This window comes from Rhamphochromis longiceps, linkage group LG10 (assembly GCF_057381845.1).
Source record: "Rhamphochromis longiceps isolate RC_006_pf linkage group LG10, R_longiceps_female_GT1.1, whole genome shotgun sequence".
In the NCBI taxonomy this organism is placed as follows: domain Eukaryota; kingdom Metazoa; phylum Chordata; class Actinopteri; order Cichliformes; family Cichlidae; genus Rhamphochromis; species Rhamphochromis longiceps.
In genome coordinates, this window is record NC_140566.1 from 17,302,692 (window position 1) to 17,329,138 (window position 26,447).

Consider the following 26,447-nt stretch of genomic DNA (forward strand, 5'->3'; position numbering starts at 1 on the left):
ACTCTAAGCTAAACTAGCTAGCTGTTTACATAACAGAAATACACTATATGGACAAAAGCTTTAGGCCACACCTATTAATCTTTAAATTCAGGTGTTTTCAGCCCTGCTGTCACAGGTGTATAACATCAAGCACCTAGCCATGCTGTCTCCCATTACAAATATTTGGGAATGAACATGTTGTGCTAAAGAGCTGAATGTGAGTTTGATCGGATATTTCTATTACAGGAAGTCACTTCCTGAAGTTGTTCTCCATCTAGATAGTACACAGTCAGCTGTAGTATTATTGTACAGTGGAAGTGTTCAGGAGCCACACAATGTAGCAGATCATATGAAGTTACAGTGTAGTGCATGAAAGTCGGCAGTGCTCTGCTCGCTCAGTAACTGCAGAGGTCCAAATGTCCTCTGGCATTAACATCAGCACAAGCTGGGAGCTACATAACGTGAGTTTCCATGGCTGTGCAGCTCCTGTAGGTGTAATGTATATGTAGCCCTGCACTTTTGTCCATATAGTATATATGTATATATATTCATTGTTTATACATTGGGAAGAAAACTTAAATGTAGAATAGATGTATCTCTCATCACATCACAAAATTAAATAGAAGGACACAATAATGGATAATCAGAGTCTTTTACACACAGAGTAGTGGCGTTATCTTCATGGCTTGTCTCGTTTGGTGATGTAGAGAAGACTGGTTATTTTGAGCACAACTTACTTGCAGCACTGTTAAAAGAGATTTAAAATATTAGAAGGTCTGGGTTGTAATCAGTCAGTCTCTGTACTCCACACGTGTATTCTGTGCGTTACCTTTACGATTTTCCTCCACCTTGAAACAACAGCAAGAAGAGCAGTGAGGCCCACAACCACCAGCCCAGCTATCATGGGCCCCAGTGGGAACTTCAGGGTTTTGTCTGTAAAAATGAAGATTAAAACATTAATAACCAAGCCATAATATCATGCACTGATTTTTATAATCCACTTAACAACTTAATGTGGAGATGTGGCTTGGGTAGCATTGCAGAGTGCTGATCTAGTGAGCTCACCTGTTATTGTGACTTGGAAATGCCTGCTGCTACTTCCATACATAGGAGAGTCCACTGTGCATGTGTACATGCCTCCATGCAAGGTTTTCTTCACTTTGCTGGATGTCAGCTGACTTGTTAAGCCATTATTGATCACAGAGAGGCCATCTGCTAGTAGATCCACCAGGCTTCCATTTAGTGACCATGTCACAGAGGAGACAAGTGGATTGGCCCTTGTGTCACACTCCAAGACAAGGTCATCCTCTTCTTCAACTGTAACTTCCACTGTTTCAGAGATATTTGGGGCGACTGAAAAATGATCAGTGCAAATATTAATGCTTGTGAGATTATTGAAGTAATTTTTTCCAGATAGATGCACATCAACGTAACCAACCTAGCAGCTACACTGATTCAAACCGAAATATTCCATGACCAGCCTGCCATTAAAATTTGCACAGGTATGTTGGGTGTGTTTGTATGATTCCATCCCTCCCTCCTCTTAAAATGGAAATTCCCTGTTAAAGTGCTGTTGTCATGCAGGAATGTGACCACAGAACAACTAGTTCAAATCTTTTCAAAAACCCAGATGTCAGTTTACTATAAAAACCCAAACGTTGTACTCATGATCACTGATAATCGTGGACAAATCAGGGCTAGAATAAAGATGGGATCGTGGTCAGTTCCTTCCAGTCACGCTTCCTGCAAGTCCACTTGAATGGTCCATGCGTAGTTTGGTGTTCTCCATGGTCGAGACTAGTCACTCCACTCCGAGTGGGCACGAGGACTACTAGTATAATATGTTAAAGATCTACATATTGTGGTGCTGTACTTTTTCCCTGAGATCAGTGAAAAATATATGAACTAACAGGTAACGAACCCTACTTTGGTTGGTCCTTTAGTTTAAAACCTGTTAAATGCTAATGACCCCAGTACTGGGGGCAAGATGGAAAACATCAGGTTTCACGAGATGTGCCGCCACATTTGTTTTTTAAAATATAAACATCTGTGGCATCCACAGAAAAATCAAAATGTTTTGTGAGCTCAAGGCTCAAAAACATTTTCTACGATCACCAAACACAGCTAAAACAACATATAATTAAAGAGCAAGTAGACATGTAGCAAAACTGCATGTTTCATCACGCTCCAACCAAAGTTCTCTGAACCAGCAGCAAAACAAGACCAAAATTATGCATCCCACTTGAAAAACATGATGAATTTTGTCCTACCTTTGCTTTCTTTCTTTCAAAACAAATCCACATAAAAATGCATTTCCTGAATACTTCCATCTTTCAATGTGCTTTGTGTTCTGTCTTATTTGCTTGTTTACACACAGATAAATTACAGCCTATGGCAGCATATTTTCTTCTATATTCTGTTTTATAGAATATAACCCCTCCGTGTCCAGGATGTGCACATCAGCATCACTGACAGGGTGGCTGCTGGCCTGTAGGTCTAAACAGACTGCAGAGTCCTGGCCTGATGAGGTAGCTTTTCTGTGTTGTGTCATCAGCTTAGAGGTTGTTTGATTTCACTGATGTATAATTTTACAAAAATGCTCCTTGTACTTAAACACATAGACTAGATCCTTGGGGTGGAGCAATTTTCTGACGTAGCATGTTTTTTGGTTTGAAAGCCACAGAGACGCATTGTTTAGAGAAAATGTGTCTCAGGATCACCAAAAGGTTTTCGTTTAGGCATGGGTTGTAATTCTCTCCTCAAGTATTCTTTAGGTGGCTTCCTGGCTGGTCAAATGTCCAACTGGGAATGTCACATCTACCCAGGGCCATTTTGATATGATGTTCTTCTGCTGCCCTACCCGGCATGTTTGCGAGGATGTCGTTCGCTCTGTGTTGTAGTGTCCTGATGACAACCTGTTTATGCTCCAGAGTATGATGACAATCCAACCTTGAATACTGATACATATTAAAGATAGTGGTGCAACGGATCCAAAATCTCACGGTTCGGATCGGATCACAGTTTTAAGTCATGGATCGGATAAATTTTCGGATCAGCAAAAAAAGACAAAAAGACAAAACTTTAACTCGCCATTTACTTATTTAAGTATTTTTTGGCTATTAAAAAACATTCAACTCAAGACTCATTCCACGCAATTATATAAAAACAAATTAAGGTGCAATATAGGGCAGTACAGGGCTTTGTATTTACCACTCCACTGTGATATAATGAGCAGTCACGGTCACGAAGCTTTCCGTTGCCCTGGAGGTCCACCCATTTGTAGTTAGGGCAACAGAAGATGCCTGGAACAGTTCAGGCATAACTTTAGACTTTTCCTGCTCATACATGCTTGGAACGATCTTGTCACTGAAGTGGACGCGCAACGGGATATCATAGCGTGGCTCAAGCATGTTCATCATAGTTTAAACCCCCTTTTTTGCACAACGGAATACGGCCTTATAATAGTTTTAGCCCGGTCGGACTGGGCAGCAAAGGGCTGCTTAAATGCTGGAAACTCCTCTGCTCCTCCACTTGGACTGCTAGCGCTGGCCATAACTATGGCTTGACAGACTGACCACGCACACCATACACATACAGTGATCCGTTGCCCCACTATTTAAAGATCATAAAACTGAACTCAGTCAGTCAGTGTGATAGTTTTGGTCATTATGCAGTTATATTGTTTCTGATTCCTAACTTGGCTAAATAATTTCAAATTCATCTAAAAGTGATTCAGTATTGGCTGGGAGTATTAATATATAAATACAATAAACAGATCAGATCAGAATTTTTTTTTTTTTTTTTGTGTCCCGTTTGGATCTTTAGCCATCAGAATTGTTGTCTTAATGCCAAGAAAGATGCCAAGCGGATTTATTTTGCCAAGTGGATCATCATGACCTTGCCATATTGGTCCATTTGATTGACCTTTATTATAATTATGAATTTATTTTATTTTCGGATGCTACAAACAGGACAGACATGACTGGGGGATAGGACAGGGAGAAAGAATGAAAGAAAGAGAGGGAGAGAAACAAAAAAAGAGGGGAGAAGAGAGGGTGAGAAGGGGGGGAAGAAAGAAAGAAAAACAAACAAAACACCTGGATCACCTGTATGGAGAAAAAAAAACAGAAGAGAAAGCAAACAAAAAAAAGAGCAACATCACCATCACAATAAACTAGCTAGCAGTAGATAACAGTAGATACTGAATATTAAACGCTATTGTGCAGCACGCAAGAAAGGCAGCGCACAATGTGCTTTGAGGCAGCAGCCAAGAAGGGTGTAGTCCGCGTCTGTGAACACCCGTGTGTACACCTGTGTGCACACCTGTGTGGATCAGCATGCTTGTATTACAAAGGTTTCTCCATGTAACGATCTGCTAGGGAGTGTGGGGAGCCATAGCCCCGTCCCCCAGGGTATGAAGCAGGTATGGAGGAGATCCAGGCCCCAGATATCCAGAGGCCCCAGAGTACAAGGACCCGAGGAGGACCACCAAAAGGGGGGGAACCGTGCCACCGTCCTGGGAAGAGCTGAGTAGAGCCCCAAACGAGAGGTCACCCAGCAGCTACGGAGCAGAGGCCAGAGGGGGTTGCAGTGGCGTGCCCGCGGGCTCTGCCGGCAGCCAGCTGTGCCAAAGAGGACCGAGCTTCAGGCCCAGAGGCCAGAGGCCTGAGGGCACCCCACCCCCCGGAAGGGGCTCAGCCCAGCCCCAGTTGACAAGAACCACCAACACACCAACGTCTGAGGGCATCAGCCACCGGCAGGGAGTGTGGTGAGGGGAGATAGGCCTCCGTACTTAGGAGGGCCTGAGATGTACCCAGAGAGGTTGAGTCTAAGACCCAACCTGACATATAGACACAGACGAACAGGCGCACGCGGACACAAACGTGCATTCCCAGCCCCATATACACAACCAAATACTCGGCACTCACCCACGTGTAGACAGACACAAATAGACACTGCACAGATAGTCACACTCCCCAAACATACTCTATATCCCAGGTCCAGGTACCCCCGCCCCCAGAGGGGCAAGCCGCACCTAGACCCAGGAGATGTTACCCTTCTCTCTGGGGTGGAGGCAAGTGGACCACCTCCTTATCTGCAGTAGCCGGGAGGCCCCGCATCCCGGACCCCAATCTGATGGCCAGCACCTCCTCCCAGCCCCCCAGCCCTGACGGCTAACAGAACCGGGCTGAGTGAAGACCCCAAACCTCCCTACGCCCGCTCATATGTAGTGTTGCTGTGTGCTGTTCTAAAGTGCATTTAAAACATCAGAGAGCAGCACGGCTCCTCCCGAAAACCTTTAGTGTCTATATGCATTTAAAATTGAGGGTAGGGCACCAGCGCCAGAGGTGGGTTGGAGTACACCGACCATCCTCTGGATGCAGTAAAACGTGCCCACCCCCAAGGCCCTATATGTATGTGTTATGTGAGAGTGTGAGTAATGTGGATGTCTAGGTTGCAGAATAAAATTGAGGCACAGGCGGCCAGAAGGGGACAGAGGGGGAATGCCTCCCCTGCACCCTGGTGACATACCTGCACCCCAAGCCCTACGTGTGTGGGTGGGTGTGGTAGAGCGGGAATAGGGAGGCAGCTGAGGATGGGGAGGGAAGAAAGGGAGGGGCAAGCGGCCCCTCCCTGGGGCCAGCTCCCCTGCTGACCCCAGTAGGCACCCCCACACTCTGGAACCCACCAGGGCAAGGGGGCCCAGGCCCATCCGGACTGGGGCCCGCAGCAGCAGCACCGCCCAGCCCCAAGACAATAGACACCCAGGCTGAGTTCATTCTCTACCTCTCCTATATCTCTCCCCCACCTGCAGTGAGGTGGGGTGCAGTGAGCTCCTGTAGAGAGGAGACCACCTGCAAAGATATAACAACCTCCCCACCAGTTAGAGAGCCCCCTAGTTGGGCCGATGCACCAGAGGTCCCCTGCACTGGGGCTGAGCCCCCCTGCACCCACCCGCCCACAGCTCCGGCAACACAACAGCCAGGACTCAAGCCCCCAAGGCCCAGCCAGCACCCCAGACCGGGGGCGGAGCACCCCCAGACCCCCAAGCCTCCGCGCCCGTCCCGGACCTACCCAGGGGCAGCCAGGCTACCAGGCCAGTAACCAACGTCCGCCAGCACAGACCCTCCCCCATCTCCGCTGTACGCAGCCACAAGGAAAACACCATCTAAGAGCCATCAGGGCCCCTACCCAGGTCATGCCCACATCCCCCGGGTTAGGCCCTCCAGGGAAAACGTCCCTAGGGACTCCCCAGACGCCGTAAGGCCGTCCCTACCCCCATATCAACCACAATAGTGAAGGCAGGACCAAACCATGACCCCCCACCCCAACTAGGTGATTAAGTCGATCAAATGAGCCCAAAGGGATTGATCAAATGTGATGGCAGAGGCTGTATCAAGATTAATGTGATCTATTAGATGGTTTTTATATTGGTTAGAATTAAGATTATTTTTATTTTTCCAGTTAATGAGGACCATTTTCTTGGTAATGCATAGGGCCGTAAAAACAACGTGGGCTGTGTTTATTTCTGCAGTGACCTCATCCAAGTTGCCCAGCAAGCATACTAAAGGGGAGGCTGGAATGTTACATTTCAGACACTTTGATAAGTCTTCACATATCTCACGCCAAAACTTCTGAACTGGTGGACAGAACCAAAGAGCGTGGATGTAATTGTCCGGTGTGTTTGCTGTGCAGTGTGAGCAGTTGTTGGAAGGCGTATTCATAATTTACCGTGTTCATAATTTTGCAGGCGAAGTCTTTGTACTGAGAATGTATTCTTTTTATTAATAATTTCATTTAATTCTAGTTTTGTCTTGCATATTTTGTTTAATATTTCTTGATCTTGTTGTGACACATAGGCTTTTTCTAAGAATTTGATGTTTTTTTCTAGTTCCTGAATATTTTTGTTTTCTTCTTTCTTCTTATGTGATGAGAAAGAGATTATTTTACTTCTCATCACGGCTTTCCCTGCTTCCCAGAGGACAGATGCTGATGTTCCTGGAATGTCATTAAAGCCTAAGTATAGAGTCCATTCTTTTTTAAAGTATTTGATAAACTCTTCGTCTTTGGGCAGTGATGTATTAAATCTCCAGTTTTTACTTGGTGTAGTATTATTCTTCTGTATTAGTGTTAAAGATACAGGAGCATGATCACTGACAGCTATAGGATGAATCTCATTGTCTGAAATGTTACTTAGCAGTGAGCTGCTGACCAGAAAACAATCCAGACGAGAGTAGGAGTGATGGACATGTGAGAAGAAAGAATATTCCTTACTGTTGGGGTGAAGGGAGCGCCATGCATCGCAAAGACCAAAGTCGCTCATATACTGTTTGATTATATTTGTGGACTGCCAATTACGCTGAGTTCCTGCTGTATTGAGCCTATACATTTCTTCATTTAGTCCCAGGTTGAGGTCTCCCCCAAGAACAATTGTGCAGTCTAGGTGTTCGGAGAGTGTACTAAAAAAACCATGGAAGAATGAGGGGTCATCAACATTTGGACCATATATACTTACAATACATAGCTTTTGGTTAAGTATAGATAGTTTGACGATTAGGAATCTGCCCTCCGGGTGCACACCGGCTCACTCCTTGGCGGCCGCTTGTCGGGGCCTGGGGCCTGGGGCTCGCTCGGGCCCCTTTGGAGGTGGGGTGCCCCCGGCCTCTCGGCCTAGGGCTCGGTCACTCAGGCGCAGCTGGGGGCCGGCGGAGCTCACGGGCGCGTCACTGCAACTCCCCCTGACTTCTGCTCCGCGGCTGCTGGGCGAGCCCTCATCTGGGACTCTCCTCAGCTCTTACTGGGACAGTGGCGCGGCTGCCCCTCTGTTGGTCTTCCATGGTCTCTTGTGTTCTGGGGGCCTCTGGATGTCTGGAGTTTTGATCTCCTCCATACCCGCTTCACACCCTGGAGGACGGGGCTGTGGCCCCCCCCACACTCCCTAGCAGATCATTACATGGAGAAACCTTTGGAATGCAAGCATGCTGATCCACACAGGTATGCACACATGGGTATTCACAGACGCGGACTAAAGCTTTCTTGGCTGCTGCCTCAAAGCACACTGTGCGCTGTCTATCTTGCGTGCTGCACAATATCGTTTATTACTTAGTAAATACTGATATCTATGACTAGCTAGTTTATTGTGATGGTGCTTTGTTTTCTCTATTATTATGTTGCTCTTTGTTGTTTGCTGTCTCCTCTGTTTGTTTTTGTTTGTTTGTTTTTTTTTTGTTTTTTTTCTCCATACAGGTGACCCAGGAGTTTTTTTTTTTTTTTTTTCTCTCTCTTCCCCCCCCCTTCTCACCGTCTCTTCTCCCCTTTGGTTTTCTTTCTTTCTCTCCCCCTCTCTCTCTCATTCATTCCCCCTGTCCTATTTATTAAAAAAAAAAAAAAAAAAAAAATGACAAAGGATGAACTGAAGCTCTGCCATCACGTAATGTCGCATACTGCTGTTTCTGATGTCATTTAAAAAAAAAAAAAAAAAAAAAAAAAAAAAAAAAAAAAAAGGAATCTGCCCTCTGGATCTATAACTGTATCGAGTACTGTGAAATTAATATTTTTATGTATTAGAATTGCTACTCCTCTTTGTCTAGAATTATAACAGGCTGAGAACACATTAGGAAACTCAGGTGTTTTAAGTTTATTCAAACCTGTGACAGGCATGTGGATCTCTTGTAATAAAACAACGTCTGCCTGTAATTTTTTAAGAATTCTGATCTGTATAAAAAAAAATTACAGATTAGAATTCTTTAAGGGGACTTACATGTGACATTCAGGGTGACAGAGACTTGATCTGTGGAATTGCCTTTTTGGTGGCAAGTGAACTTGGCACCATTATCTTCATAGGTTGGTGTGACACACAGACTGCTGCGATTCTTGTTGTTCCCTTCCTTCAGAAGAACTGCTGCATCATTCCTCAGCCAGACCAGCTCTTCTTCAGCTTTAGTAACACCAAGCGTACAAACCAGCGATACAGGGTCATTGAGCTTTACCTGTATAACACCCTCATCGTTGAATGCAGGTTTAGACTGGATATTAATGCCTTTAGGATGGGGAAGAAAAGGAAGTTGAGTAAGATCGGGGGAGTAAATCTTGACAATATAAATAGTGACAAGAAAACTGATTGAGATACATTCCCTGTGACCAGGTCTTTCTAAAACAACAAACTTACCTAAAACGTGCACTGCATAGAGGACGAGGAAATGGAAAACTGCGGCTCTGAGGATAAACTTCATTTTGCTTTGCCTTCAATGAACCTGGAGGAAAGGAAGAGATCATTAGAAAAAGCACTGGTATGCAATTCATTTACAATTTTAAGCTAAAGCATTACAAGTTTTTTCAGATGTGGCATACTACCAGACACCGCATTCTGTTGTGTTCTTCATCGAGAGCTAGTAAGACCTCTAACCATTTACTTAACAGGACAAACAACAAACCAAAAATACGTTAAACATTAGTCTCTCGGAATTTTAGCCTCAGATTAAATTTACATTCCAGACAAAAGTGCAAACATTTTCTCCTCTGCACTTCTAAAAAAAGAGAAAGCCATCAAAAAACATTCAACTTATTTATCCTTCTGTAACCTTAAAAAAAATAACTACCTGATCTGAATGACCTGAAAATGTCTGTGTTACACAGGTTTTAAGCAGATGAGCTGCTGTGTTAAACTGTTGACTGGCTGTACATTTACAAACCTGGTTTAAAAATCAGCTAGCATCAAAATATCTCAAAATCCGTCTACAGAAAAAAAAGGGATTTTTCTGATTTAAGTTTAAATCAGACTATTTCCAACTCTGGCAACCAGAACTTTATGACTCAGAAAGGAAACACATTTGTTTAAAAATACTTTTTTTTCAGCATTTGTTAGATATTAAGGACAGCATTAAAAATCCTAAAAAAAACCTCTCCGGATTTAAAACTATAAGAAAGATTTTAGGAATTATACTATATATATATATATATATATATATATATATATATATATATATATATATGTATGTTTCGCATTCTGAGATGAGTTAGACGAATTTACCTGATGAAGCTCGTATCTTGTCTGTGTTACATGAGGGTATGAATGACTGTTTTAACCTGGATCAGCTCCTAGTCCATACTTCGCAGGTCCCTTTTTATAACTACCGTCTCGTTCAAAATGCCTTTCTTATAATAGTATTTGCCTTCATGTCAACACCCTTTAAATCCTCCCACCCATGACTTTTTTCCATCTTTTATTGTGGACACTTTTAACACAAGGAAAACCTTTATTGGCTGTAGCCCTTACAATGGCACTAAAAGTAAACTGGGTGTGTGTGCCAAGTTAAAAAACACCCTTTTTAATAGTTAAATTTTTATTTTATCACAAACCCTTAAAATCAATGGTTGGAGGGATTCAAAATTAAATTAAAATTCTTTAAAATCAGTGTACTTCTACACATTTATTTATGAAGCAAGTTACAATGGAAGCCCATTAATTATTTCTAATACTATAAAATAATACAAAATATATAAATTACTTATACATTAAATTTGTGTGTGTCCTTGAAAAGGAGCGGAAGGCATTGTTATTTTGCTGTGGGAAAAGGGATAAATGTAACTATAGTGTTTGTGGATTTACTTCCTTGTCAATTTTCCTGCCTTTCCTGTTAATGTCAGATGAGTGACGGTAAACGCAGATCAGTGCAATGGAAGTTTGTGAGTATATAAAAACATGTAAGAATTTTTTTTTTCTAAAAACCTAACAAATGTCTATTTCACCACTGCCAATGCTGTACTTTTTGATCTATGACAGATTTCTGCGCTCGCTCTTTAAGAAAGCCTTATGTGATCACACAAAGATCAAAGGTTAGCTGCAAATGCAACACAAACAGAGGTGTAAAAAGACACTCTTTATGATGCTGTTGCACAATTGACTGGATCGCACACTATGGACAGGAAACTCTTTCTATCCATGTGCAGGCACACACACACACACACACACACACACACACACACACACACACACACACACACACACACACACACACACACACACACACACACACACACACACTTTTCAGCTCTACTGTGTAAACTAATTCTTTAACTTCTGACTGAGCCCATGGCCAGGTTAAAATCAGTTTGATCAAGTGGACATGATATGTATTAGGTGTTCATTTCCACACTGTGCCTTTTTGGAGTTTCAGTGATTAAATCACCATCAGTCGTCAGGCAATTCATTAACATATAAATGTAAGTTTATAGGATTTACAGGTCCCCATGTGTTGTGAGAGGTGGTCTATTCTCAATAGTCAGTCGACTATAAAGACTATAAAGTCAAGTTATCTGTAAATGCTTGTGAGTAAATGTTTGAGTTGTAGAGCGGTCGGGTTTTTGTGCTCATGTGACTTTGTTGATTTATGTGACACGAGGAAGGACAACTCCAAAAATCATTAGTCAAAGTCCATTCAGAGGGAGCTACAATCAATGGCTAATACCAGCACACACAAACACAAACAGCATGACTGCCCTGCACCAATTACTCAAAGCCTGCAGATCAGATGCCATCAAAATTCCTTGTATACACTGAAAAACAAGGCATTCCTCATCAGATTACCACTGAGCCCTGCAAGACCACTCAAACGCGCAAGTAAACCCACACGACAAAATATGCCATGTAACATATTCACAAAGCACGCAGTCGTACACTGCACACAGAGCAAATACTCAAACACGTTGCATTCCCTCCCCCAACTTCAAGACACGTTTGTCAGCCCTGTTTTGATCCTTGTATCAGAAAGGTCTTCTGTTCTTTTCCAAAACCTCTCCAGCCGTCACCTCCCATGTTTATTTTCTCTATTTTGTTTAATCTGTTGTTTCCACCACCACATCCCAAAACCACATAATTTAATCAATAACTTCTAAGAAGTGCATGTGTCGCACTTCTAAACCCAGATAGGCCAATTGCCCCTCTTACCCTTGCACTCTCTTACCCCACTCCCTCCCTGCCACTCTCGCTCCCTCCCACCAGTGCTTTCTAACTTTTCTCTCTCCTCTCTCCCGTCTGTATTCTCTTTCTGGGTTTGAATGGAGAAGCTGGATTCACCGGAACCAGCACACCCCTTGCCCGGTGCAGGGCCCGTTGCTGAGGTTTCTGTTGCTAAGACGGCAGGGGCTGTGGAAGACGAGGGTGCATCATGGGTGAGATCCAAACTCTTTGAGTGTAGTTGCATGAAACGCTTGTTGCCGCAGGCTTACAGAGAAGAACTCTACCAAGTGTTACGACTCACAGGCCCACTGGTAAGTAGCAGAAAGTGGTCTTCTTTTTCTTCTTTTCCTTTTTAGTTGGGGGATCCCATGATTATAATACGCACAGTCAGCACACTCCTGCAGTGCAGAATTACTGTTTTTAGTGCAGGTTTACATAATGTAGTGAAACTAGTCACTATTTCTCAAATAAAACTGAATATACTGCATGCCTAAGAAAAAATGTTGTCTATACTGACTGAATATTAATGCAGACAAGTCTGTGCCTTGTGATTTCACAACACTGCTTTGCCAAGTACTGACAAGTCCCCTGGACACAGTTAATGGCAATAAATCACTGTGCTTTCACCGTACCAGCAAATTATTAAAGTCCTGCTTGTTTCTACAGCTGCTGTCGCGGATTCTGAACTTCCTCCTGTCATTTGTTATCACCATATTCTGTGGTCACATTAGCAATGCAGCACTGGCTGGATATGCACTGGCCTCAGCGGTACGTACTGTACTCCTTTTCAGAACAGTTTATTTTAGCACCACTGCTTTGTCTGCTTCTTGTGGGTTGTTATGGTAGCGCAATAAGACCACTTTCTCTCTAAATTGTTTGTCTTTTTGCATACTGGAGGTGATGCAGGTTTGCCTGAATGTACTGGTATGTGTAAAATACAGTGCAGGTCTACATCTCAGCTGAGTGACATAGCCAAGCAGCAACCTCTGTGGATGAGTAGCCACTATGGATGGCTCCATAAGCAATTCAATTCACCAAAATTAACCAAATTTAAAAACAATATGGTAAAAAAAAACAAAAACAAAACTTTGTAGCTTATGCATCTTTTCAGAACAACTATACAGGAACTTTATTATAACTTATTTGCAAAGCAGAAATTCAACTACTATTTTGTTTATTGAGTGCAACAGAAGAGACAAATCCACGTGGTGAAACAAAGAGCAGCAACATAGCTAATAACTCTTATTACTATAGTGGTTTCTATAGTTAGTTATATGAGAAGTGAGAAAAGAAAAGGAAAATCAGAACCACTGATGCATGCAGTGAAGGGATCCAGTGGCTCTGTTACGCCGTGAGGTCCTGTTACAGGTATGAGTTGGGTCCAGTTGTCACCTCAGAGGGAAGGGACACTGCAAATTAATTTAAAAACAAACAACAAAAAACAAACAAACTGGCGGTTGCCAAGGCTACCCCTCAGCCTCCTAGTAGATGTGACAAGTGGTCTAAATGGTATAAATCTGAAAATCCTAGGAAAGGACCTATAACCTTGAGGTCGAGGTCACCAGGATTCAAAATCATCCAAGATTTTTCGTAGATACGTCTAAGATATGAATTTGAAACTCCTGGTCACCTCATTCTCGAGTTATTGTATTTACAAACTTGGGTGTTGACGCTGCCTTCCCACCTGCCCAGCGAGTGGATAAAAATATCTCATCAGCCTTTTACAGCTGAGGGGTAAAAAATACTGAGTTACTGGGTTTAGCCTGTTAAGCAACATTTCTAGCCTGTTCCTACGTACACAAGGCATGAAGGGTTGATGAATGGTTCCTTAAGGCAAAACTTTAATTTGTGATAGGCTTTAATTGTACTTATTCATAATGTTAATGAACAGCCTACTTACAGTTCTGACTGCACTTAGAGGGCAAACACTTCACTTTAAGCTTTTTGGGGTTCACTTTTTTTTTTTTTTTTGCCTGTCCTGTTTGGCTCTTTTGCCATCAGAATTATTGTCTAAAGGTGAAGAAAGATGCCCAATGGATTTACTTTACCAAATAGACCATCCCAGCCTTGCCGTAATGGTCTATTTGATTCACCTTTTATTATTTATTTTATTTTATTTTCACTTGCTAAATACGGGACAGACTTGACTGGGGAAAAGAAAGGGGAGAAAGAAAGAGGGAAAGAAAAACAGTGGAGAAGAGGGACGGGGATAAAGTGCAAAAAACAAAAACCAACAAAATAAGCAGACAAAAAATACATATATCAATCACCTGGATCACCTGTTGAGAAAGAAAAAAGAGAAAACAAGCAGAAGAAAAAAAAAGAGCAACACAATAAACAACATCACGATGATCTATGGGAATATAACAGTAAATACTAAATATTAAACACTACTGTGTAGCACGTAAGATCGACAGCGCACAGTGTGCTTAGAGGTAGGAGCCAAAAAGGGTGTAGTTTGTGTGGGTGAGCACCTGTGTGTACACCTGTGAGCATGAGCGCGCTTGTATTTAAAAGGTTCCTACATGTAATGATCTGTTAGAGCAGCGGTCCCCAACCCCCGGGCCTCGGGCCGCGAGAGTTGAGGCTCAGGTGTGAAATGTATGGTTTTCAGGGTTTTTATCGGTTTTCAGCGTTATTTTGTTATCGTTTTTATCGTTTACTCGGTTTTCCTGGGTCTTTTCACGTGTGTTATGAATAAATCTTCTTTTTTTCAGTACCGGTACTAGTTTTGTTTTGTTGTATTTATCTGCGACACCTGAAAATATTGTTGGTCATAAACCGGTCCGTGGCGCAAAAAAGGTTGGGGACCGCTGTGTTAGAGGGTGTGGGGAGCCACAGCCCCGTCCTCCAGGGCATGAAGCAGGTATGGAGGAGATCAAAACTCCAGACATCCAGAGGCCCCCAGAACACAAGAGACCAAGGAAGACCAACAGAGGGGCAGCCGCGCCACTATCCCAGAAAGAGCTGAGGAGAGCCCCAGATGAGGGCTCACTCAGCAGCCGCGGAGCAGAAGCCAGGGGGGGGGGTTGCAGTGACGTGCCCGTGAGCTCTGTCGGCAGCCAGCTGTGCCAGAGTGACCGAGCCCCAGGCTGAGAGGCTGAGGGCACCCCACCCCGGAAGTGGCCGAGCGAGCCCCAGGCTCCAGGCCCCGACAAGCAGCCACCCGGAGTGAGCCAGTGTGTACCTGGACGCCCATCCTTGGACACAAACAACCACCAATGCACCGATGTCTGAGGGAGTCCGCCACTGGCAGGGGAAGGGGTGGGGGGAGATAGGCCTCCATACCTTGGAGGTCCTGAGATGTCCCCAGAGAGGTTTCATCTGATACCCAACCTGACATATAGACACAGACATACAGGCACACACAGATACAAACATCCATTCCCACCCTCATGCTCTCATATGCACTTACTCCACACTCAACCAACGTGGAGACAGACATAAAGAGACGCTGTACACACGATCACACTCCCCAAGCGTACTCTATACCCCAGGTCTAGGTACCCTTGCCCCTGGAGGGGGAAACTGCACCCAGACCCAGGTAGTGTTACCCTTTTCCCTGGGGTGGAGAGAAGCAGACTGCCCCGACTCGGCAGCAGCAGGGAGGCCCCACATTCCAGACCCCAATTGGATGACCAGCTCCTCCTCCTAGCCCCCCCCGCTCCAGCAGGCTGCAGAGAACGGGGGTGTGTGAAGACTCCAAACCTCCCTCCACCCGCTCATATGTAGTGTTGATGCATGTGTGTTCTAAGGTGCATTTAAAACGCAGGAGGACATGGAGCTACCTGCTAGAGAGCAGCAGGTAAGCGCATAGCCCCTCCTGATAGCCCTCAATGTCTACATGTATTTAAAATTGAGAGGTGTGCAACGACGCCAGGGGTGAGGTGTACACCCTGATGGTAATTTGGAGTCCGTGTAGCGTGCCCACCCCTAAGATCCTATATGTATGTGTAATGAGAGTGTGAGTAATGTGAATGTCTAAGTTGTTGGATAAAACTGAGGCACAGGCAGCCAGAAGGGGACAGATGGGGGGGGGTGCCTCCCCTGCACCCTGGTGACACACCTTTACCCCAAGGCCCTGCATGTGTGGGTGATTGTGGTGGAGCGGGAAGAGGGAGGCAGCTGGAGATGGGGAGGGAAGGAAGGGAGGGGTAAGTGACCCCTCCCTGGGGCCAGCTCCCCCGCTGACCCCAGTAGGCACCCCCATTGTCTGCAACCTGCCAGGGAAAGGGGGCCCAGGCCCATCCGGACCGGGGCCCAGTTCAGCAGCACCGCCTGGCCCCACAGAGCCCGGGACAGCCCACCCGACCCCACCACAGAGAAAACTGCACCCACCCCGTCATCCACTCATCTTCCAGACTACACAAGACAATAGACGCCCAGGCTGAGAGCTTCCTCACCTCTCCTATATCTCCCCCTCCTGCAGAGTGAGTTCCTGAAGAGAGGAGACCTCCTGCAAGATGTAACAGCCTCCCCCACCAGTTGAAGAGCCCCCCAGATGGCTTGATGCACTGGCGGCACCCTGCGCCAGGGCTGGGCCCCCATACACCCACCCGCCCACAACCCCGGCAACACACCAACCAGGACCCAAGCCCCCAAGGCCCAGCCAGGGCCCCAGCCCAGAGACGGGGTTCACTTTAACATGTTAACCATTTTGTAATTTAGAGCACTACCCTGGGCTAAAAGTTGATGTTGGGTTGTTTTGGCTGTCGTGTGCACAACCTTTCTGACTGTAATTGAAACCTTTTCAGTTTGAGATGGCGAGGCACTAGTTGGATATTGAGTTTCTGAATGTGGCTTGTTGCACATTTAACCCTTGTGTGGTGTTCATATTTTTGTTACTCAGCCAGTGTTCATGGGTCTGGTGGACCCGCTAGAGTTTTGGCTTTCCAAATTAACACTATCAAACAATTTTATGTTAAATTACTGAACAGATGTTTACTTCATCCCAATTACAAGACATGTGAACAGCAAACATGGTTAATTTTTTCCCTTTACCTTTGTTAGATCACATTTATGAATTAATGTGCTCCTCGTTTTTTTTAGTTTTTTTTTTTATAAAATGTTATAAAAAACATAAATCAGTTATAATCAAGTGGAGTGAGTGGAAAGACACAACACATTTACACGTGAAGCAATATGTTCCACAACTAAATGGGATCAGCTGCTCATCAATGGTGACATTAGGCCCAGGGTTGTAAAACAGGGGAGGTGGTGCACACACTTATCCCACACTGTCCTGATGGCAGCTAGCTTGTCTCTTTGCCGTCGAGCTGGTCTGTCATCTCGGTTATCAAAACGGATAATCCTGGAGATTTTGTGGAAGTTTTCCAGAGACATTGATGCACGGAAAGGTTCTTGCTGGTTTCTGCATCCCACAGGGATTCTGTCGATTCCCCTTTGGACCTGAAAACTCCTGCAAGGATAAGAACCCCAAAGTAGGCCTTTGGGGTTCTTAGATGAATTTGGTCCATCTCCTTCGACCTCTCTCCAAAAAAACACCTTCCTTCTAGATTACTGCAATCCAGAATAATTTTCTGGATGGAATCTGGGATGAAAAGCTCAAATGAAGACTTGATGTCCTGCACATGAGTAACTGTCAGCCGTGTTGGCCCTGGCTTATCCCAGTAACAGCTCTGCAGGGTGGCTCATTTCTTGGGCAAGAAGACCATTCAATTTCACCAGTTATTGACATCCATGTTTCTTCACTTGCTGTCTGGTGGGCTTGTTCTGGTCCTGGAGCTGGCTGCAGATGGGGTACTCGTCTTCGTTTTGTTACTAAATGGTGCTCAACCTCATCCTCTTCAAAGTCACTGTCAGACTCTGAATTTTCAGAAATGTGAAATATTCTGAAACCTCTTTGTCAACATCATCATCCGAAGCCCCTCTCTCTTCCAAAATCAATTGGATGGCCCTCGCCGCAGATAATCTTTTGCCATCTTGATCAGTTGGGATAAAGAACCACACTGGCAAAGTCTTATTTATAGTATTATGCCCCTAATTTGCAGGTGGGACAGGGTATGAGAAAATAAAATTTGGATCCCTCAAGAAAGAGGGTAAAATGTGCAGGAATGTCAGAGCAGACGGTGTTGATAGTTGAATTTTCAACAATGTTGCAACTTTGTGCGGGAGCAGGAGGGGAGGAAATCACTATCAGCAGCACCAGAAAGGAGGAGGACAGAGTGTGGGAACACAGGACCTACACTTTCAACACTTTTATTAGACCTGGGTCCAGTGGACCCAAACACCTTGTATGTAATGTAAATGCGTGGGGGGAGGTACAGTATGAGGTCATTGAAAATTAGTTTGGATTTATGTTCTTCACAGAAAATAAGCCAAAGCCAATGAATTTCAGGTTGAAAAAATAATTAATTGTTTAATTTTTCTTTTGAAAAAAACTGAAAATGGGTCTCACAGACCAGAACACCATACAAGGGTTAAAACACAACTGAATGAAATATTTAGAAAATTCAAACTTCTACTAAGCACTGGTTAATATCAACTAATGAATCATGTACATTCTCTTAGGAGGGGCTGTCGCCTGTACTCTAACTGAAAAACAACGTTGTTAAGGAAACAAGCACAATAGCATACCAAATCTAGTTATTATCAAAAACAAAATCTCATGCGTTTATGAATTTTAAGAATGCACATAAAAGTGATACTGTAAAATATTAGATTGATCTTATTAAAAAAGTGTTTTAAAGTCGACTAACTGCGCTACAAAAACAAAACCCCAATAGGTCATGTCACTGTCCGAGGTGCTGAAGCGGCAAGGAGATGGGCAAAGAGTAACCAGCCAAGAAAAATATCTACTTACTCACCTGTCCTTGCAGAAGAAGGACTTTGCCTTATCCTTCATTGTAGCTCCAGCTCTCGTGTAACAGAGGATGCCTTTATCAAGTGGACAGGAGACAGGTGTTTCCTTTCTAGCTTTTCGTGCAGGAACAAGTTGTTATCTGGTCCAAAGCAGAAGCAAAACTCAATCATCCACCTCAGTGATAGTGCTGTCCTTTCAGCTCAAATGCTAAAGCTTGTTGAACTTGCTTCGATGAATTAATGAATACTTCCTTGTATTCTCAGGGATGTCAAACTCATTTTACATCATAGGCCAAATACACCACACTTTGATTTTAAGTAGGTCAAACCAGTGACGCTGCACTTTCTTTCAGTGTAAAGACATTTAACTATACATTTAATCCCCGAGATATCCTAATGTAAGAAAAAGAAGTGCAATTTCAACAGTATGTGTCAGTTTTCCTACATAACAGAGAAATGCTGGTGTAGTAAATGAAAGCACAAATTTTTGGATTGAAATGGAAAAAAACAAATGTGTAAAGTTACAGAGAAAGTTCAGGCAGCTTATTGCCCAGGCTGTCCTATAATTATAAAACAGAAATTTCATAGAAAATATTTAAATGTAGAACCACTGTAAAAACTACAGTATACTCTTAAAAAACAGAATCTTTTCTGTCATTTATTTGCTTATCTTCTACTGAATTACTTTGGTGTAGCATGAATGGCAGTAGAGGAGGTCTTTCTCAGTAAGAAATTTTTAAATATTATGTAAAGATAGTTAAAAGTACAAAATCTATAACCTCTAGCTGTCCAGTGGGCCGGATTGGAGCCTGTAATTATGTTTGAGACTTGTGGTTTAGTGTTTAAAAGTGAATGAACTGTAGTTGCTCCATCATATCTTTGATATGGTGTTAGCCACTTTAACAGCTCTGAAATGACCCTACACATTTCTCAATATGCCAGGAATGTAGTCGTTAATGCTAAGTGTTCTGTTAGCATTATTTTTAACTTGGTAAAAGTTTACACCACCTGCATAGTAGTCCACCTCCTGCACGGCATGCCTGCTTCTGGCCTGCTATCCCTCTCCTTCACTCGATTATACTGTACCTTGCTGATTGCAACTTGATCCATCCTTGATCCTGCAACATTTCAGTCGGAGCTCCTGTTTATAAATGACTTCCAGACTCCAGACTGGGTGTGCAAGCATCCAGGTAGCTGCCTGACCGGTACAACAAGAGGCAAGTCCGGTTTAGCTTAGTGCTTGAAAGTTTCCATCTAAAAATGACAGAGCTTCTCCTTTACCTTTGCCTGTGAGTGCGGTCCAGTCTCAGGATTTGGTTTTGGTTGAGTTTCAGTTCAAAAGCAATATTTTAAAACTTAAATTTTATACAAACTCTATCCCCTCTGCTAACCTGCTAACTTCCCGCTACTGGCGTGAGGTTAGGTTAGGCTAGCTCCATAGCCTTACTGCAGTGGGGCTTGATTGGTTATAAAGCAGTTTAATCTTTTCTTTTCTTTTCTTTTTTGTTCGTTAACATTAAGCCTAAAAAGTAAACAAGCAAACAAAAACAACAACAACAAAAAAAACTGGTTGAATGATCTATTGCTGCTTGCTTACTAGGTTGTAAGCCTTAGAGCTGTTAAGAAACACCCAAAAGGATCATTTCACTGACTATCAGACAGATCAGAGGAGATCAGCTAAGCACTAGTACAGTGCACTGTGTGAATTGTTTTTTGTCCCTTGCCGCCAGCAAAATCAACTCAAAATGTCAAAGGAACAATTAGCAAGGGGACTGCAAAACTCAGTAAGAATTAATATATTGTGTTTTCTGTTAATGGGAGATTAGGTTTCCTTTCCTTTCCAGTAAGAAAAAATCAAACTATATTTTATTGTTTAAAAAAAAAATCAAGATTATTATTATTATTATTATTATTATTATTATTATTATTATTGTTTAACTGAAATGCAACCAGAGGCTGTAGTTACTAGGATCTGCTCCTTTTAGGGGTTGTCTGAGCATATCATCTGCCACTATATTACCTGGTCACTAGCATCCTCTTCTGCACACCAACCCTCTGCATGGCCTCCTTCATTGCATCCATGAATCCTATTTGTGATATTTCTCTTTTCCTCATGCTTTGTCCAGTAGAGTCAATTTTCAATTTTTTAACTATGTCTCTAAACTACTCAGTCTCAGCTCTCCCTCTGATAGATTAATTTCTAATCTTGTCCTGGCCACTCCCTGTGAAAATCGTAGCATCTTCTTTGTCTTTTCTTTTCTGTTGGTATCCCTTTCATTTTTGATAACTAAGTACTGACTTCCTGTTAAATTTAGAGTCGATTTTAAGATCCTGGTCTTGACCTACAGAGCTGTGCATGGACTGGCTCCTGCCTACATCTTTGATCTGTTACAGCCCTATGTCCCTAGCAGGTCTTTGAGGTCATCTGATCAGGGCTTACTTGCTATAAAAAATACTAAGAGGAGGACTAAGGGTGACAGAGCTTTTGCCACTGTGGCCCCTAGACTGTGGAACTCTCTCCCCCAAGCATTAAGAACTGTGGACTCAGTAGCTGTTTTTAAAAAACAACTCAAAACTTACCTTTTTAAAACTGCTTTTGGTTAATTTTTTGCCTGTTTTATTTTCTCTTTTTAAATCTTTTATGACTTGTAATCTTATGTGCAGCACTTTGTGATTCTGTCTTGAAAGGTGCTATATAAATAAAAATTTATTTATTTATTATTTATTTATTTATTTATTACTCTGCATGATCTTTTATGTTTGGATTGCTGAACAAATTCAAAGAAATTTCATTCTCCAGGGACAATTTTTTTTTAGCACGATTTTAGTACACCTCGTCTGATTCATTTAAAACAATTTGGAAGTAAACAGAACTTTATCTATCAACGCTTTAACGACCTTTGTTTTCATCTGAAAATCACTCCACTGACACGAGGTTGCTCACTGTTGTTTCTGGCCTGTAACTTGAAATTAGGATCATTGAAGTGCAATGTATCAGAGATGAAAACAGCTCTTATTTTCTCTATGTATGGCAGAAAATCTACAAACATTTTTGCTTTTTCATTTGATCAGTAAGAAAGTTTTTAAGCTCTGAGCATATACTCCGAAAACGGTCCAGTGCTCTGTGTTTGCTGAATCACCCTACATCTTTGTGAGGAGCAAATCAAGTTGCACTAACCTCAGTGATGGATGTTTATAATAATAATAATGGATTGCATTTATATAGCGCTTTTCGGGGCCCTCAAAGCACTTTACAATTTCACTACTCATTCACTCTCACACACTGGTGGAGGCAAGCTACAGTTGTAGCCACAGCTGCCCTGGGGCAAACTGACAGAGGCGAGGCTGCCATATTGCACCACCGGGCCCTGTGGCCATCACCAGTAGGCGGCAGGTGAAGTGTCTTGCCCAAAGACACAACGACCGAGACTGTCCGAGCCGGGGCTCGAACCGGCAACCTTCCGGTTACAAGACGAACTGCCAACTCTTTGAGCCACGATTCGCCCCTATTGTTTTTATATTGTGAGTCTGTCTCTCTCTCTTTCTGTGTTCGTATGTGTCACCATTTTAAAATAGTGGGAACAGCTCTTGGGTGCTTTTCAGTACCTTTCCAGGTGTTTTCTGTCTGTGGACCAATTTGTCCACTCAGTAGCTTCACAATCATTTAAGACTACTGTATAATGTAAGTAAGCTCAAAGTGAAGTCTGTGTTTGAAGACGGGTGTTGCCAGAATGGATGGTGTGACTCCATCTCAAGATCTGGTCTCATTTTATATTTTATGCTGCTTTGTGGCATAAAATATACAAAGGAATGGAGTACATGACACATTTCAGTTTGATGCAACATTAACCCAACTTTCATCTTGGTGTGCAAAACTGCCTCTCTTTGACTTGATACGTATTTTGATTGTCAAAGGTTGAAGTGTAATACATTTTTAATTTAAGAATAATTTGAAGGTGACAGCAACCCATGATCTTAAATTTATTTATAATACAACTTCAAGTTTTGGACATAATGAATGTATGAACTGTTTACTAAAGTGTGGCTTTTTTTTATTCTTCACCTCTCAGACCGTTAATTCGACCACAGTTGCAACAGGCCATGGCCTTGCCTTGGCTTGTGATACACTCATCTCTCAGGTGAGCAAACCACACTGTGCGTGTGTATTATTGTTGCAGCGGTTTTATCCACGGGAAGGTTATAATTTCACTATGGAGTCAAATCCAGTTCCCATTAGCATTGTTTGTGTTTTGCAGACTTTTGGCAGTAAAAACATGAAACGTGTTGGAGTGATTCTTCAAAGGAGTTCACTGATCCTGCTGGCGTTTTGCCTGCCATGTTGGGCTATTATCATGAACTCTTACAGCCTACTGATCCTCATGCACCAAGAGGAAGAGGTGGCGAGGTAAAATCATGGTTTTTAAAGCTGATGTAGCATCTTTGAATATATAACTGGAAAAAAAGGAATACAAATCTATATTTTTAGTTCTGTTGTTGGCATTTTTATCAGCAGTACTAATACTATTCTGTGCTTAGAAAACTTCAGCTTTATATGTGTTTTCAGAGTTTCTGAGTAAATTTGTATGAGATTAAATTAAATTTGATTTCAAGGGACTACGATTGAAAACTGATGTAATGTGAAGACAGTGCTGATGCACTTTCCCACAATGAATGAATTTACAGATGCACTTTTTGCAAACTTGAATGATTGTCTTTATGTTTGCTTCACTAAATGAATATCATTTTGTTTGCTTCCCTTTCAGAATTGCCCAGATATATGTGATGGCATTTCTACCAGCTGTTCCAGTGAGTTTAATGAACTGAGACTGAGACTTAGTTCACTTACTTCCTAACCTTGACTGAGATTATTAGTTATTGTGTACTTATCAGCTGCAGTGTTTCAACATCTGCATTTAGTAACACACATGCAGCAGTTTAGTAAGCGCACTAGTATTGAGTTGTTTAACCCTCATGTTTGAGAATTATTACTGCCAATTTAATTTAGTAAAAAACAAACAAACAACTAAATTCATGTTGTCTTTCTTTCTGCTACAGGCTGTGTTTCTGTACCAGCTGCAGGTTGCCTACCTGCAAAACCAGGTAGGTTCATGAGATGAAACAAGTATGCTTCTGGTGTGTAGGAGTCAGACACCTTCCAGGGGAAACTAAAACAGAAAGGTCATGTTGTTATGTTGTTAAGTGTGGTATCTACGAAGGAGATATCCTCCTTCTCCTTTTACTAAGAAGTACAGCAAGCACTTGAAGAGGTATACCAGGAGAATAAACCAGAGGTTGCAGACCACAGCAACCTCTCTGAACAGGGGCCAATAACCATCATAGTGCAAACATCCAAGAATGAATCTCCAGTCTGAATAACTGGCAGCACAAATAAATCAGCTGCGAATGAACAAGAGACACCCGTAATGGCTAACTGAAGGCCAGACAGTCCTGATTCCCAAGGATCCCCAAAAGGGACCAATCCCATCCAACTACCGGCCAATAACCTGCCTCAGTACCAAATGGAAGCTCCTGTCAGCCATCATAGCCACGAAGATGAACAGGCATCTTCGTGTTAGAAAAAAAAGGTAGGATTATTATTATTGCACATTTACCAAGATATTGCGCAGGAAATTGTCAATAGCAAAAACAGAATGACTGTATGGGAGAGGTCTGCTTGCACGTGCATACCCACGTCCACACACACCCACCCTCCCATGCACACGTACACACACTCAAGGTTACCATAAGTAAACAAAGGGGAAGACTGCAGAAGTGTGTCAGTGTGGTGTCAGTGTTCTGGTGCATTGAGACTTCTGTCAGCCCACGGGAAGAAGCTGATCTTTAGTCTGTTGGTGTTGCATCTGATGGATCTGAACCTTTCTCCAGAGAGCATGATGTTAAATAGGTGGTGGTTAGGATGGAAGTGGTCTTTTAAAATTGCCCAGGCCCTGGAGCGACATCCAGAGCTGGCAATGCACTCCAGGGAGGGGAGTGGACAACCGATTACCTTCTCTGCAATTCTGGTGACATTTTGGAGTCTCTTCTTATCAGCTGTTGTTCAACCAGCGTACCACATGGCGATGGCGTGCACCAGCACACTCTCAATTGTGGCTCAGTAGGACACTAGTAGGTCAGTCTGCAGCCGGTTCCATCTCAGAATCCTCAAGAAATGGAGGTGCTGCTGGGCTTTCCACCATGATGTACAGCAACAAGATCGGAGTGTCATTCGGACTGGAGAAGTGTAGTCGGATGGAAACAAAGAGAGGGAAAGTAGTTAGAACTGAGGGGTTGGAACTACCAGAAGGGAACACCACATCTTCCTGAGAAGAACTTGAGACAATGTGGATCGTGAAAGTTTCCGTGGTCCCAGTGATTGCCGGAGCACTCGGTGCAGGGACTCAAGCTAGGCAAGTGGCTCCAGCAGTTCCCAGTAACAACATCTGAGATTGGTGTGTAGAAGAGTGCAGTCCTAAGAACAGCAAATATACTGTGCAGGAACTTCCAGCTCCCAGGCCTCTGCTAGAGGACCCGAGCTTGAAAAATAAAGACTGCCCACAGGAGCAAGAGGGGAATAATATATAAATATTCAGATATTTATATGTATATTTGTATATATATGCATATATAGACACTGTGCCATGTTGTGCCATTCCAGCTGTTTACCCACACTATCAGCTAATGTTAGCACAATATTATATATAACATCGTAAAGCGCCCTTTTAAGGTTCAGACTTGTGATTTTCTGTGACAGAAATGTAATCATGCACATACTATGAAATTTTTTTGAAATCCTATATTGTCCCCCTTTTGTCTAGTTCAACTGTCAGGTCTATTTTTTTTTTTTTTTTTAGCACCAAATACATCATAAGCAGCTAATGTGCAGTTTCAGTGAGATAATGTCTTATTCTAGTTTCCACCAGTGTGCTACACTTACCTGAATTTGTCTTTGGGAAAATAGTAAAGTAATTTAAGTAAATAAATACTCTTGCCGAAGGAATGGTGGCTCTGCATACTGGATTGCTAATCATGTCTTTTAAAAAAAAAATCTTTCAGGGGATCATATTGCCACAGATGTACACAGCGGGAATAGCGAATGTTTTAAACTTGGGCTTCAACTACGTCTTGATCTTCACCCTCAATTTGGGCATCATGTAAGTGTGTCACACTGCCTCAGTTTGCCTTTTCATTTTTATGTACTTTTTGATGGTGGAATAACAGATACAATCTATGAATAAAACAGAAAAAAGCCCTCTGTCACTGCCATGTTCACTACACTGTTGTCCAAAGAGGGGACTGAGAGGAGAAGAAAATTTGTTTTCTGTTAAATGTGAGTCAGCAGTGCACTGATGTTTATTATTTTTGAAATTTATTTAAGTGAGGGGGGCAGTGTAGGGCAAAGGAAGAAGAAAGTTCTCTGACAGGAGTTATTCCAGCTGGAAAAACATTTGATTCATCAGGCAGATGACTCAACCCAGGCCTCAGTCTGGGCCCTGTTTCTCCTATCCCTCACATTTACCAAGCACTCACTCCTACTAATTGTGAAAAGTCTTTCCTCAGCTCATGAGAAACCTAGTGTGCCAAACCACAGTCTTTCTGTTAGTTTTTTGGTCCATGCCTCCTCAGCGTATTCCTGTGTTTGTTAATGTTGTTTGTTAGTGGTCATTCCTCTGGCAACCACAGGTATAAA

At 42.9% G+C, this 26,447-nt stretch overlaps 2 protein-coding genes across 7 annotated transcripts in view; one reads left to right on the forward strand and one right to left on the reverse strand.

Annotated features, from left to right (window-relative positions):
• Nucleotides 1–19,898, reverse strand: tmigd1 (transmembrane and immunoglobulin domain containing 1). 4 transcript variants are annotated; one of them, XM_085420639.1, is made up of 7 exons: nt 19,769–19,898; nt 18,766–18,900; nt 9,149–9,233; nt 8,741–9,019; nt 1,045–1,332; nt 809–912; nt 1–724 (listed from the first exon to the last, which is right to left on the reverse strand). In XM_085420639.1, the coding sequence occupies exons 3-7, from the start codon at nt 9,210–9,212 to the stop codon at nt 713–715; spliced, it is 747 nt and encodes a 248-aa protein (XP_085276765.1). In that variant the 5' UTR covers nt 9,213–9,233; nt 18,766–18,900; nt 19,769–19,898; the 3' UTR covers nt 1–712. The 4 variants fall into 4 exon arrangements, with proteins under 4 accessions (XP_085276765.1, XP_085276766.1, XP_085276767.1 ...); XM_085420640.1 differs by having other exon boundaries at nt 18,762–18,900; XM_085420641.1 differs by having other exon boundaries at nt 19,847–19,892.
• slc47a1 (solute carrier family 47 member 1) overlaps nt 9,073–26,447 on the forward strand; it is a 24,481-nt gene continuing 7,106 nt past the window's right edge. The window contains exons 1-8 of one of the 3 annotated variants that reach the window (XM_085420636.1): nt 9,073–9,269; nt 12,043–12,249; nt 12,605–12,706; nt 22,831–22,899; nt 23,017–23,165; nt 23,524–23,566; nt 23,816–23,860; nt 25,814–25,911. In XM_085420636.1, coding sequence (XP_085276762.1) covers nt 9,180–9,269; nt 12,043–12,249; nt 12,605–12,706; nt 22,831–22,899; nt 23,017–23,165; nt 23,524–23,566; nt 23,816–23,860; nt 25,814–25,911 — 803 coding nt within the window. In that variant the 5' untranslated portion in view covers nt 9,073–9,179. Of the gene's footprint in view, nt 9,270–12,036; nt 12,250–12,604; nt 12,707–22,830; nt 22,900–23,016; nt 23,166–23,523; nt 23,567–23,815; nt 23,861–25,813; nt 25,912–26,447 lie in introns of those variants that run through there. The other 2 variants (XM_085420637.1, XM_085420638.1) reach the window with 2 other exon arrangements.